General features: G+C 39.4%; 1 protein-coding gene across 2 annotated transcripts in view; it reads right to left on the bottom strand.

The window, feature by feature from the left end:
• Window positions 1-13,616, bottom strand: part of Foxn2 (forkhead box N2) — a 47,200-nt gene that overhangs the window by 13,695 nt on the left and 19,889 nt on the right. For both annotated transcript variants that reach the window (XM_026783133.1, XM_013348973.2), the window contains exon 2: window positions 10,285-10,835. In XM_026783133.1, the coding sequence (XP_026638934.1) occupies window positions 10,285-10,821 (537 nt within the window). In that variant the 5' untranslated portion in view covers window positions 10,822-10,835. The remainder of the gene's footprint in view (window positions 1-10,284; window positions 10,836-13,616) is intronic.

Genomic DNA, 13,616 nt, shown 5'->3' with positions numbered 1-13,616 from the left:
GGTCTGGTGCCCTCTTCTGGTCTGCAGGTATACACACAGACAGAATATTGTATACACAATAAATAAATATTAAAAAAACTTATATGATGTAAGGTTTAATGTGATTATCTCCACATTGCTTCCATTTCCTAAACTCTTTCTCGGAGCAATTAGTCTACTAATGAGATCTTTTTATCTTTGAGTACTGTGTCATTTTTATAAAGTGGCATGATCAAAAAATATTGTTCCACAAGTTTAAAATATAAGGCTTGCAGCTGGAGATGGCTCAGCAGTTCATAATATACTGCACTGTATGTGCAATAATCCCAAGTTTGGTTCTCAGCACCCATACTAGAGGGCTCACAACTACACATTACTGCAGTTCTGGGGGATCTGTGCACTTGTTGACCTCTGCTGGTACTCACGTACATACATACATATTCACACATACAGTATGAAATTTAAAAAACTTAAAAGCCCAAGATATTTATTGATACTTATTATGATTATGTGAAACGAGATAAAACAATGTGAGAGTCAGACATTTCACATTTTACCCACAAAGAAAATCAAAGATCCAAGTGAGTTATAATGGGATTCAATAAAATAACTTATAGCCAAGTAACACAGTTCAAAATAAATGAACATTAATTGGATATTCTGAAATTGCCATAGGTTATTTGCTGAATGCTAGGGGAAGGGAATTAATGATACCAAACAACAGAGCTGGGCAGTGGTGGCACACACCTTTAATCCTAGCACTTGGGAGGCAGAGGCAGGTGGATCTCTATGAGTTCGAGGCCAGCCTGGTCTACAGAGTGAGTTCCAGAACAGCCAATGCTATACTGAAAGACACTGTCTCAAACAACAACAGCAGCACAGCAACAACAAAACCCTAATAAGAACAAAAGTAAATTTCAAAAAGGTTTAGGTAATAAGTAGTAGGGGCCAAAACTAACTTAAGGGGAAAAGCTTCTTATTTACAGAGAAGTTCATGCACTCATAACAGGGCAGTTTAAAACACCCTGACAACTGAGCACCCGGGACATGTGGAAGGAAAACTGACGTGTCTCTTACAACAGTCACACAGGGAGGAATGATCAGGAGAGTCATCTCTGTGGCACTCAGTGTCAAGGCACCACAAAAAAGAGGAAGAATTGAGGCCAGGTGGAGTGATTCAAGTGCCCGAAAGGCAAAAGCAGGAGGACTGTCTTAAGTTTGAGGCCAGCCTGGTCTGTATGAGTTCTGTCCCAGACACCACTATATTTACACATGCACGGTGTCTCAAAAACTAACAAACAAAAATAACAAAGAACCCAAGCAACTGACAAGTTTTTTCAAGAAATGTTAAGATTTGCATGCAAATGTATTTTTAGACTAAGTGATAAAAACCAACTTAGAGTTTTGTTCAGTCATTTAGACAAATGATAGATATGTTTTGACAATTGGGAAATAAAACTGTCAACACACATCCTTTGTTCCAATTAGGTTTCATATACACAAATAATTTTTCTTACATTGACCAAGACAATTCCATCAATTACTACCCATGTTCTACCTTGATATTCCAGGGATATCTCCTGCAAACTGTTTAGAGTCTTGTTTTCAAATTCTATAGTAGAAAGTCTGAAAACTGTTTTTGATCACAATAGAAAAAGCTATTTCCTTGAAGCACCAAATTGTAAAACTGAGAATTTGCAGTTTCAGTAGTTTCAAATAACAGTCTGCTTATGTTGCCATGGCAGCACTTCCTTCCACTGGTCTGTTCACGAGCCATCAGTAACAAGAGACAAACTATGAATTTGCTCTTCTATATTTAAGAGTCTGCAAAAAGAATTTCTGACTAAAAATTTCTCACTTAAAATTTACTTAAATGATGAGGCACAAATGATAAAAAGTTTTAGAAATATTGATCTAAAATGATATTTGTCTTTAAGAAACAAAGTGCCTGGATGCTGAAAACAGAAAATATGCATTCTCTCATTTACCATCATTAATTTTTAAACTTTAAGATTGATTGAAAAACCATTGAAGGTTTTGTAGAAGGGAATATATTAAGGGCTAAATTGCAAAGATTTATCTTAATAAAAGTTTTAAATAATAAATTCTGAGAAGATAATATTACTATTTCTGAAATGTTATATTCTTGCCTTATATATTAAAAGGTCCGTCTTGTCAGGTCTTTTCATATAGCTGTATAATCACCAAATTACAAAACATTAAAACTGTAACTGAACTAGGCAAAATTTAATTCTGTTTACAGACTAAAATTTCAGTCATAATGTTCGCTTACATTTAATAAAAAATCAGAAAAACTTAAGATTTGGATGCTGACTAGGAAAGTAGCTCAGCGGCAAACAACTGCCAAGCATATGCAAGGGCTGTGAGTTTGATCCCCAGATCAGGAGAATATAATACAAAGGAACAGAAAGCAGACCTTGTGTTCTATGGGGAGAACTGTCATCTCTAGATAACATTCACTCAGGGACCAAAACCAACTTCAACTTTATGAAAGTACAGCGGACTTGTCTTCCACAGATGCAAGGGAAAATATGTTCTGATGTACTGACTCAAAAGTGAGTTCGAGGCCAGCCTGGTCTACAAGAGCTAGTTCCAGGACAGGAACCAAAAAGCTACGGAGAAACCCTGTCTCAAAAAAAAAAAAAAAAAAAAAAAAAAAAAAAAAGGGTTCATAAATTTAAACAAAACAACTACCACTGTGATGTGGGAGTCCCCTTTGTGCTTTGTGTGCTATGATTAGCATTAATGAATAAAGACACTGCTTTGGACCTATAGCAAGGCAGAACTTAGATAGGCAGGGAAAGCTAAGCTGAATGCCGGGGTAAAGAAGGGCAGAGTCAGAAAGACACCATGGAGTCATGGCCAGAGTCCGACATGCAAAAACTTTACAAGTGTGTATTGCCATGTGGCAATACACAGATTAATAGAAATGGGTTAAATTAATATGTAAGAGTTAGTTAAATAGAAGCTAGAGCTAATGGACCAAGCAATGTTTTAATTAATACAGTTCTGTGTGATTATTTCGGTTTTAAACAAGCCGACAACCAACAAGCAGCCCCCTACTACACCACTGAGGTGTGGTGATGAAAAACTTTACTTGAGAGGTGGGGGGCAGGAACATCATGAGTTCAAATGCTTATTTGCATATCAGGTTCCAGTAGAGGCCAGCCTGAGCTACATTAAGATCTGCTTGGGTCAATAAATAAGTCCACTGGTGCTTTTCCTCTGCCCCTGAACATAATAACACTCCTAAGTCTCCAACTATTAAGCAGTGTCCTACTAGAATTCATCAACATCAAGCAATTTCCTCTGGGGTTGAAACATTCTATCCAGCAAGGAAGTTCAAGCAGAAGGTAAAAAACTCAAAACACCTTCAGGAACGAAACAAAGTTACTAGGTCCTTCCCTCCCAGAGTAAAGAAAGAATTCCAAGAGTCAGTCTTAGGTGAGTGACAAAGACCTTGAGACAAGCCCCACAGCTAGAAGCAGCAGAGACCGTGAAAGTTAAGAACCAATTGAGCGCAGCAGAGACCAACTGAGCTTCTTCCTTGAAGAGGTGTAGACCAACTGAGCCACTTAGAAAGGACATTCCTCAAGCTGTTGAGCAGTCTGCAGGTTGGGCGGTGTGTTCCAGGTTCCTAGTCTTGTAAGCTGTCACCTGTGCTGGATTGGGCTTTGGTGATGCAGATGTCTGACTCATCTCTGCTCCCTCTCACACACTCACATAAAAATCAGTGGTCACCAATTTGGACTTTGGTGGTATCTGTACTCACTGCTTTTTCTCTTACTTGTGATAGATAACATGCCAATTGTGCTCTAGTGTTACAATTTTTGTCTTGTTTTTCCCCGGACAGATAATTCTCTTTCTCAAATTCTACCTAAACGGGAGATAATATACTTTCCCATGCTCTAGCTCTCAACTCCTTACTTCTTTCTCTGAACTTTGCAATTGCTCAGATTAGCAGGTGTGGCAGCACAGGCCTGAAATACTTGAGGAAACAGGCAGTCAGATCAAGATCAGGAGTTCAAGCCTGGGACTGAGAGTTGGAAGAGAAGTTAAGAGCAGAGGACCTAGGTTCACTCTCCAGCATCTGCATGGTGGCTCATAACCACTTTAACTCCAGTTCCAGGCATTTAATGCCTTCTGGTCTAAGTAGACTCCTACATGCATATAGTGCACACATACATGATGTAGGATTTCCCTCTGCATGCTGTGAATACTATTGATTAATAAAGAAACTGCTTTGAGCCTATAGTAGAGCAGGGTAGAATGGAGCTAGGTGGGGAAAACTAAACTGAATGCTGGTAGAAAGAAGGCAGAGTCAAGTGAGAAGCCACATAGCCCTGCTGGAGACAGACACCAGAACTTTATTCTTTACCTGGTAAACCACAGCTTCGTGGTGATACACAAACTAATGGAGATGGGTTAATTTTATATATGAGTTAGCCAGAAACAAAGCTATTGGCCAAACAGTACTGCAAACAATATGATTTCTGTGTGATTATTTCGGGGCTGAGCAGCCAGGAACAAACAAGAGACCTTCATACTACACATAGGCATTTACTGACATACACATAAAATAAAACAGTCTGGGCGGTGGTGGCGCACCCAGGAGGCAAATAAACAAACACCTTTACATTCAGGGACCAGGGAAAGAGCAAGGCCTGAGTCAGTCCCACAATGTCAAGGACAATTCCTGCAATCCCCTTCAAATGTACCCAAGTAGATCCATGGATAAAACCTCAGTCAATTAAAAATATACTAATATACTAATGTAACTGCTGCCTGCTTAACCAATTATGCTTGAGATGACCTAACTGTTCCTAAAATTCCCCTAGCTATGCTTAAAAGGAGCCTTCACACTCCTCTTGGGGTTGTCTCCATTTTGTACAGGTGACGAACCCCACATATGCTGGTAAATAAACACTGTTTGTTCTTGCACACTACTTGAATCCTGGGTCTACTTTCAGCATTTTCTTGGACCTTAAAGAGCAAGTTCAAGGTCAGCCATGATTTAAATTTAAAAACTCAGTTTTAAAATCTAAAAAAATAAAAGGAAATCTTTAATGACTTCCATGCCATTGTGGTGATTGAATGAGAAAAGTCTCCCCAAGCTCCTATTTTTAAATACATGGTCCCCAGTAGTGAAACTATTTGGGAAGGATCAGGAGATATAGCCTTGTTGAAGGAAATGTGTCACTGGGGATGGGTTTTTAGGTTTCAAAAGTTCATGCCATTCTCAGCTTTCTGCCTCATATTTGTATATAGTGATATTTTATTTGTATTTTAAAAAATAAAGCTTGCCTGGAGATCAGAATGCAAAGCTAAACCACTAGAGGCCAGGGACTGGTGGTACAGACCTTTAATTCCAGGGCTCGAGAGCCAGTATCTGTGAGCAAGGCTACCTTGGGCTACACAAGATCAATCCAGAAAGAGATCCAGGTGGTGGTGGCTCACATCTTTAATCCTAGCACTAGGGAGGTGGAGACAGGAGCAATATGGCTGGGCAGAGACAGGAATATAAAGGGGAAGAGACAGGACTCACTGGAGTGTGGAGTCTGGGCATTCGTGGAGACAGGATCTTGCCCTTTCAGTCTGAAGATTTGGTAGAGGTAAAAAGTCTCTCTTACGGTTGGCTGCTTTGCTTTTCTGATCTTCAACCTGAACTCCAACTCTGTGTCTGGGTTTTTATTATTCTTGCTACATTTGTGTCCTTTAGCGACTACTTCAGCACCACACCTGCCTGTTTGCGGTCATTCCCTACCATGATAGGTAAACATTTCTCCTATAAGTTCTCTTGGTCATGGTATCTTATCACAGCAATTTAAAAGTAACTAGGACAGCCATCCTCAGCTACACAGTGAGTTTGTGGAGCCCCACTGGGCTACATGAAACCCTATCTGGAGAGAGGGAAGAAGGGAGGAAAAGAGGGAGAGGGGATATGCTATGCAAGCTCATTATATAAAAATCAAACAAGAAAGCAAAAAATGTTTACCTTAAGTGCTATGGAATGTTCCTTTACACTGTATGAATAAATGTCACTGTGATTGGTTTAATAAAGAAGCTGATTGGCTAAAAGCTGAACAGAATAAGGTTAGGCAGAAGAGCCAGATGAGGAGGATGCTGGGAAGAAGGGTGGAATCTGGAAACTGCAGCCAGCCAGAGGGACAAGAGATGAACGTCCACAAAGAGCCTGAGAAAGTTTTGAAAAAGGTTCTAAATGCACAGAAAGAGACAAATGCGGCTTCCCAGTCTCGCAATCTCAGGCCAGCTGCAGTGCAGAGATGCATCTGCCTAGGCCATCTTCAAACAGCTGCCTGTGAGATGGAGGAGGCCGCCAACCGCCATGAGCTAAGCAGTGCGGCGGGTTCCTGCAGTCTCACACTGGCGCTGCACATCTCCCAGTCGCTGTCTGCAAGCTTGAGCAGCCAGTGCAAGCTCTGCCAACACACTGCACAACAGGTTTGGAGCTTTGCTCATGCAGACAGAACACAGATACACAGAATAGACAGATTCAGATAGAAAAAACCCTAAATGGGTTACAGTGTATTTTTAAATGTACAAAGGCTTGGGAGAGAGAAGAGAAAGAATATGTACTGCATTAGATTAAAAAATAGTTTTAAAATTAAATAAAGTTCTTAAAAAGGGAGTAATTTCAAAACGCCATGTAAAGGTTGAAAATACAGAAAGTCTGGATCTGTATGTTGTTGTGTTGTCTTTAAATTTTTTGACTGCTAAGAGACTGGATTTTAATATGGTTGAAAATTGGTTGACTCAGGGCCCCTGTTACCAACCACTGTGTCAGACAGGGGATAAGTAGGTAGACAAATCTGTAAGTGATTAGTACACTAAGTTTCTTGATCATAGAGAGTTTCTATCCACTCTGGTAGGATACAAAAACGTGTGCACAGCTATGATACAATATGTGAAGGGACTCTGGAGAGCTCAAGTATGACAAACATGGCTCTGGCAGGCCTTGTCCTTCTCTGATTCCCTCTGCCCTGCTAAAACCTCTAGATTGCATTCCTAAAGGTAGCCACCAAGGTTTACTCCCTTTTCTTGTCCACTTCCTCCTCCCGAGGCTGGCTACTAAATCCACCTATCAAAGTATTGAGGCCCAACAATCAAAAGCCTTTGGCTACCCTAATTGACCTGTCCAATCAAAATTAAACACCTCGTCCTAACATGGGATTTCCCCTTTTACCTTTATAAGCTGCCAATCATTTGCTTATGTGTCCCATCTTTCCCCTCTCCATCCAAACGCAGTCCTTAGTCCCTCCAGGACAAAATCCCTTCCCCCTCTCCCCTGTTCCTTCCCGTTCTCCCTCATGCTCTATTTCCTGTCTTTTATCCCCTGCCCTTTGTCACTCTGAGGCAAAGAAACCTCCTTTGGGCCGAATACCAGTCCCTTCAATATGTACTACAGAAAAAAAAACAAAAGGATAGGAGCCCAGAACAGATATACCAAAGCGGCAAGTGCCTAAGGGAGAGCTCCTGAGCTGGGCTGTGAGGAAGTGGTTTCTCCACAGAGAACAGGAAAATACACGTAGATGGCATAAGATAAAGATCACAATATATTGGAATAGCTAGTGTAAAATATGTGTGTGTGTGCAGTTCATGGAGTAATCTTTTTTTTTTTCTTTTTTTTCGAGACAGGGTTTCTCTGTGGCTTTTGGGTGGAGTAATCTTTTTAAAAAGCATCAAAAGAGATCAAATTGAGCTAACTCTGAAAACTATTCTAAGAATTTTTTTTTGTTTGAAGATTTACTATTTATGTATTTGTGTATGTGTGGCCATGCCAGGTGTGTGCTTACATAGGCTAGAAGAGGGCGTCAGATCTCCTAGAGCTTGAATTAGTGGTGGTTGTGAGCTGCACTCTGGTCCTCTAGAAAAGGACAAATGTTCTTAATGGCTCAGTAATCTCTCCATCCCTGTGACTTATAATGTTATTAATGTCCCATAGTGTACTATTCATGGTGACATGAAGCTAACTTCATGAAGTTACATACCTGGCTCTTGAACATATGATTCAAATTATTCATGCTGACTCTCCCCATTTTCCCTCTGCGAATTATATATATGTATATATACATATATAGATAAATAAGATTACCCTAAAACACAAAACTAACAATATGACAACAATGAAAAAGTAAAACAAAAACCAAAACAACAACAAACTAGCACTTGAATAGCAGAGGCAGGTGGATCTTTGAGTTCAAGAACAGCCTGGTCTACAGAGTAAGTTCTAGGACAACCAGTTCCACACAGAAACCCTGTCTTGAAATACCACCCCCCTCCTCTCAAAAATCAAAAACAAAACAGTTAATGAATGGTAAAGAAAAAGAATTCAGGCAACTATGAACATGGTATTATATATTATGCAAATCAACAAAAATATTATTTCTAAAGCTATTTTTACCATCTATATAAATACACACATATAAATATATGTAAAGTATAAATATACATATGCATATATACACATATGTACATTTTAACTGATAAGAAATAAACTAGGACCCTTGAAAATTTATAGGTATTTTTATTTCCTATATTCTAACCTTGGTTTTTGTAGGTCATGGTCAAATGAACACCTAGCTGGTCTCAATGTGCTGGTTATGAAACAAGAGAGTTCCTCAGGATAATATATAAACTCCTTTCAAGTTTTATATCCAAGTAACTAAGCACCATAAAGAACAAACATCAAGTTTAGAATCTTGAATCCTAGAGAAGGAAGACATAAAGCCCAACTTATATAAATTCCATCAGACATAACTCTAAATTAAACAATTAGTTGCAAATTAGGTCTGGCCTTTAGGAGACAAACTTAAGAGTCATTAACATCCAGATGCTAAGTGAAGCCCTGGGAATGATGAAATTACCCAAAAAACAACTAAACTAAAAAGACAGTGAAAAGAATTTTAAAAAATGTTTAAAAAGTTAAGGGTAAAGCAAACCAATCTAAGCAAGTATGAATTCTATAAATCAAGGAAAATGAATTCCTAAAGCTAGTTTTACCTTACAACACAATGTCAAACCAAATCAGCAGACTCAGACAAGTGTTGAGGCAAGTGTTAAGACTGCTCAAAACTGCATCTTTATTGAAACTTTATGGCTGGAGAGATGGCTCAGAGGTTAAGAGCACTGACTGCTCTTCCAGAGGTTCTGAGTTCAATTTCCAGCAAGTACATGGCAGCTCGCAACCATCAGTAACAAGACCTGGAGCCCTCTTCTGGCCTGCAGGCACACAAGCAGACAGAACACTGTATACATACATAATTAATAAATCCTGCCCCCCGAAAGAAATTATATCCAAATGCAGTACTAAGTGTGACTCTCCTTGAATAGAGACATGTTCAGACAACAATGTACATATCACAAATGAAATAAAGGAAAACCTTATTATAGCCTTGTTCTGATCTCAGTACTGAAGGGCAAGTAACTTACTATGACATTCACTAACCTTCATGTTCAGTGTTTCTTTCCACTCTGCCTGTCTCCCTTTCTCATTCATACAGAATATACCAGTGGTTTTATATACCTTCTATATCTACAGAAAACATATTTTTAAAAGCAAATTTAAAAAGTATTAAAAATTACAACAGAGAAAAAGCAAATTAAAAATAATACCTGTCATATTATTTAAAATAAATGAGCTATACTTTATGAGATAGATTGTTAAACGGAATAAAAAGGACATATATATACTGATACAGTTGTAGAAATTAAGGGGGATCTACTCCATGGGACTCGAGATGAATCAGTGGTTAAAAGCATGCACTGCCCCTTCCAAAGAACTCAAGTCCAGTTCCTAGCACCCACACTAAGCCTTTCGCAAATGCCTGTAACTCTAGCTCTAGGAAATTCAATATCCTGTTGTGACTTCTGAAAACACTATACTCATGCACAAACCCAGAAACACGAACAATTAAAAATAAAATCTTTTTAAAATGAGACATATACATCCTCAAAAAAAAAGAAAGGAACAAACAAAAAAACTCAGGCAGTCTGGGGATACTGTGCGGTGGAGTGCTTACCTAACATAGCATAGTTTCAACTCCTGGTGGAGTGCGGGGTGGGTAATGGGATGAGGAAGGCTCATTCAAAAGAATAAGTTTCTCTCAACACCATGACATTTTAAAGCATCATAAATTAAAGCAAATGATGAAGATAATTAATCTCAAACTAACCTAACTGGGCTTTGCATCCCTTGGTTTCCCCATATCTCATGGACCTGTATCAATTCCCCCATCGCACAGAGTGATGGTTATCAATACTGACCTTGCCATGGCTCCTTTCCACTTTCTGAAAACATTTATTCAGGGATAGATTATGCCGAACAGAATTCTTCCAGCCTGTGGGTGCGGTGGCAAAGTATGGGAAACGGTCCAGAATCCAGCTATAAATTTCTTTGACTGGCAAACATTTATTTGGAGAGTGTTCAATAGCCATATAAATGAGAAGACTGAAGGAGTACGGGGGCTTTGAAGTCGCTGACTTTTTCTCTGGGTTCTGGTAGCAGGATGGTCCAAAGACCGGCACATCATCTCCCTCTATGTCATACAACGGACTAACCATTGGAAAACCTTCACTTCCAAGCCTGAAGTTTGTTAGAAGATTACTATTTTCATGAAGCCAGTTCAAGTTTGTGAGTTCGTCATCTGCTGAGTCAGTGCCCACTAGAGTGGCCTTTGGCCTTGCAGCATCCCCAACTTCAGGCAAGCTTCCCATTTTATAAATCTGATTTAGTCCTGCAAACTTCTCGGCTCCTGGGGTCTCAGCTCTCTTATCTGGAGTCATTCCAATTACTGGACCCATTTACTCGTATAGTTCTGCAATTTAAAAAAAAGTTATAAATTAATATAAATCTTAAACTCTGGGAAAAGCAAATAAACATTTGTATATACACATCCAAATCAAAAAAAAATTTGCAGCTGAGTATGCCACACAAACAATAAATAAATAAAAATAACTGGGCTTTTCTTTATTATTTTTCAGACAGGGTCTCTATTTGTAGTCCTGGCTGTCCTGGAACTCACTATGTAGATGAGGCTCTCCTCAAACTCAGAGATCCTCGTGCCTTTGCCTCCTCTGTACCGGGAATAATAAAGGTGTGCACCACCACACCCAGCTTCCCATATAATATTTAAATACAACGTAGTTTTGACAGTTATAAAGCATGCAAAGAAGTAGTTGCTTTATATTATTTGAAACGATGAATAATAAACAGTAAATAAAACATAACTTGACAGCATCACATGTATGAGTGATAATAAGGCAAATTATGCAATACAGCGTAAACAGTAAAGTTTCCAGTCCACAATAACTGTTGTAGTTACTGTTAAAAAATGGGTCTGGTGAGATGGTATGGTGGACAAAGAGTGCTTACTCCAAGTGCGACAACCCAAGTTCAACTCTGAGAATCAGTGCCTATTAAAAGTTGTCTTTGGACCTCCATGGGCATGCAGTGGCAAGTATTATGTAGCTGTAGCTGTTCCCATATATGAATAAACTTAATGAACAGACTATATGACTTCTAATTTATCCTAAGTATCTATATTATTTTACTGTACTAGTAGTCATACATACTGCTCAATCTTTAAAATACTCAAATTTGAAACAATGTTCAAACAATAATTTCAAGTAAATCTCCAAATTTTAAAAAATTTACCATAAAAAAATAATTTCTAGGACTAGAGAGATGGTCCAGTATAAGATCTTACAGGACTTGGGTTAAATTCCCAACACTCACATAGTAGTTCACAATCATCCATAACTCCAGTTAGAGGATCCACTGCCTTCTTCTAACTTCCAAGAGTACTAGGTACATGGTACACACACATACATGCAAGCAAAACATTCGACACATAAAATAAAATTTAAAAAAAATAACCCAGTTTTGTTTTCATATATCCTACTAACGAAAAATTTTTTTTCAAATTATTATTATTATTATTATTTTTTGGTTTTTTCGAGACAGGGTTTCTCTGTGGTTTTGGAGCCTGTCCTGGAACTAGCTCTGTAGACCAGGCTGGTCTCGCACTCACAGAGATCCGCCTGCCTCTGCCTCCCGAGTGCTGGGATTAAAGGCGTGCGCCACCACCGCCCGGCTTTTCAAATTATTTTTAATTGACACAGATTAGTTATATAAACTTGCACATGTATACATTGTAGAATGATTAAAACAGGCTAATTAGCTGACAAGATGGGGCATTCCTAAAATCTCTCCTTTTAGGAGGCAGGGGCAGGACAGTGGCTCCAGGTTCTATGACAGCTTGGTCTACATCACAAATTCTAGGTCAGCCAGTGTGGTAGCTTAAATCGGTTCCCATAACGTCTTAGAGAGAGGAACTATTGGGAGGTGTGACTTTGTTGGAGTAGGTATGGTCCTGTTGGAGGAGGTGGGTCACTGCGGAGGCAGACTTTGAGGTCTCATAGATGCTTAAGTCACACCCAGTATCTCAGACCACTTCCTGCTGCCTGAACAAGATGTTGAACTCTCAGTTCCCTCTCCAGCACCATGTCTGCCTGCATGCCATCATGTCCCACCATGACAACAACGGCCTAAACCTCTGAACTGTAAGCGAGTCACCACAATGAAATGTTTTCCTTTAGAAGAGTTGCTGTGGTCACTGTGTCTCTTCACAGCAATGAAACCCTGACTAAGACAGCCAGGACAATGTAATGAAACTGTGCTGCAGAACACACACGCACACCCTAACATAAATAACATAAATCACCTCCATGGGAAGAACATATTTAACATGTTGTTTCAGCAGTTTTGAGACACGTTTTCACTAAGTAGTCACAGTGCTGTAGGACAGAGAACTAGAATTCACTCCTGCGCAACTGCCACTCTGCACCCTCTAATATTCCTGTGCCTTCCCTGCCACAGTATCTGGTAGCCACCACTTTCTTCTACAATTTCAACAAAATAACATTTCTTATTCTCTAAATTCACTATCAGCTAAGTTAAATTGGGTAAGCATTTGCTGTTTCTTTAAAAAAAAAAAAATCCAGTACTTGAACTCCGCATCCCCAATCACCTCACCCTTAGCATCTCTGACATCCTCACAGGAAGTTTGAACTGCACTGTACTGATCATGAAGCTGCTCTTGCACCTCTAGTTTCTCAAATGATATTTTTCTTTTTTATTTTCTTTTACTGAGATAGGATTTCTCTGTGTATCTCTGGCTGTCCTGGAACTCACTCTGTAGACCACGCTGGAGTCGAACTCAGAGATCCGCCTGCCTCTGCTTCCCAAGCACTGCCAACACCACCGGGTGGTGTTTTTCTTTCTCTTTCTCTCTCCCTCCTCCCCTTCTTTTTAAAATTTTATTTATTTTTATTTTACGAGCATTAGTGTTTTGCCTGTATGTTTGTGTGAGGGTGTCAGGTCCCCTGGAACTGGAGTTACAGACAGTTGTGAGCTGTCATGTGGGTGCTGGGAATTGAACGGGGTCCTTTAGAAGAGTAGTCAGTGCTCTTAACCGCTGAGGCATTTCTCCAGCCCTTTTTTTTTTTGTTTTTGTTTTGTTTTTCGAGACAGGGTTTCTCTGTGGCTTTGGAGCCTGTCCTGGCACTAGCTCTGTAGACCAGGCTGGTCTCGAACT

The sequence above is a fragment of the Microtus ochrogaster genome, chromosome 16, assembly GCF_000317375.1.
Source record: "Microtus ochrogaster isolate Prairie Vole_2 chromosome 16, MicOch1.0, whole genome shotgun sequence".
Lineage (NCBI taxonomy): Eukaryota > Metazoa > Chordata > Mammalia > Rodentia > Cricetidae > Microtus > Microtus ochrogaster.
The sequence above is the reverse complement of the archived record's forward strand: the minus strand, read 5'-3'. Positions and strand labels throughout refer to the sequence as shown.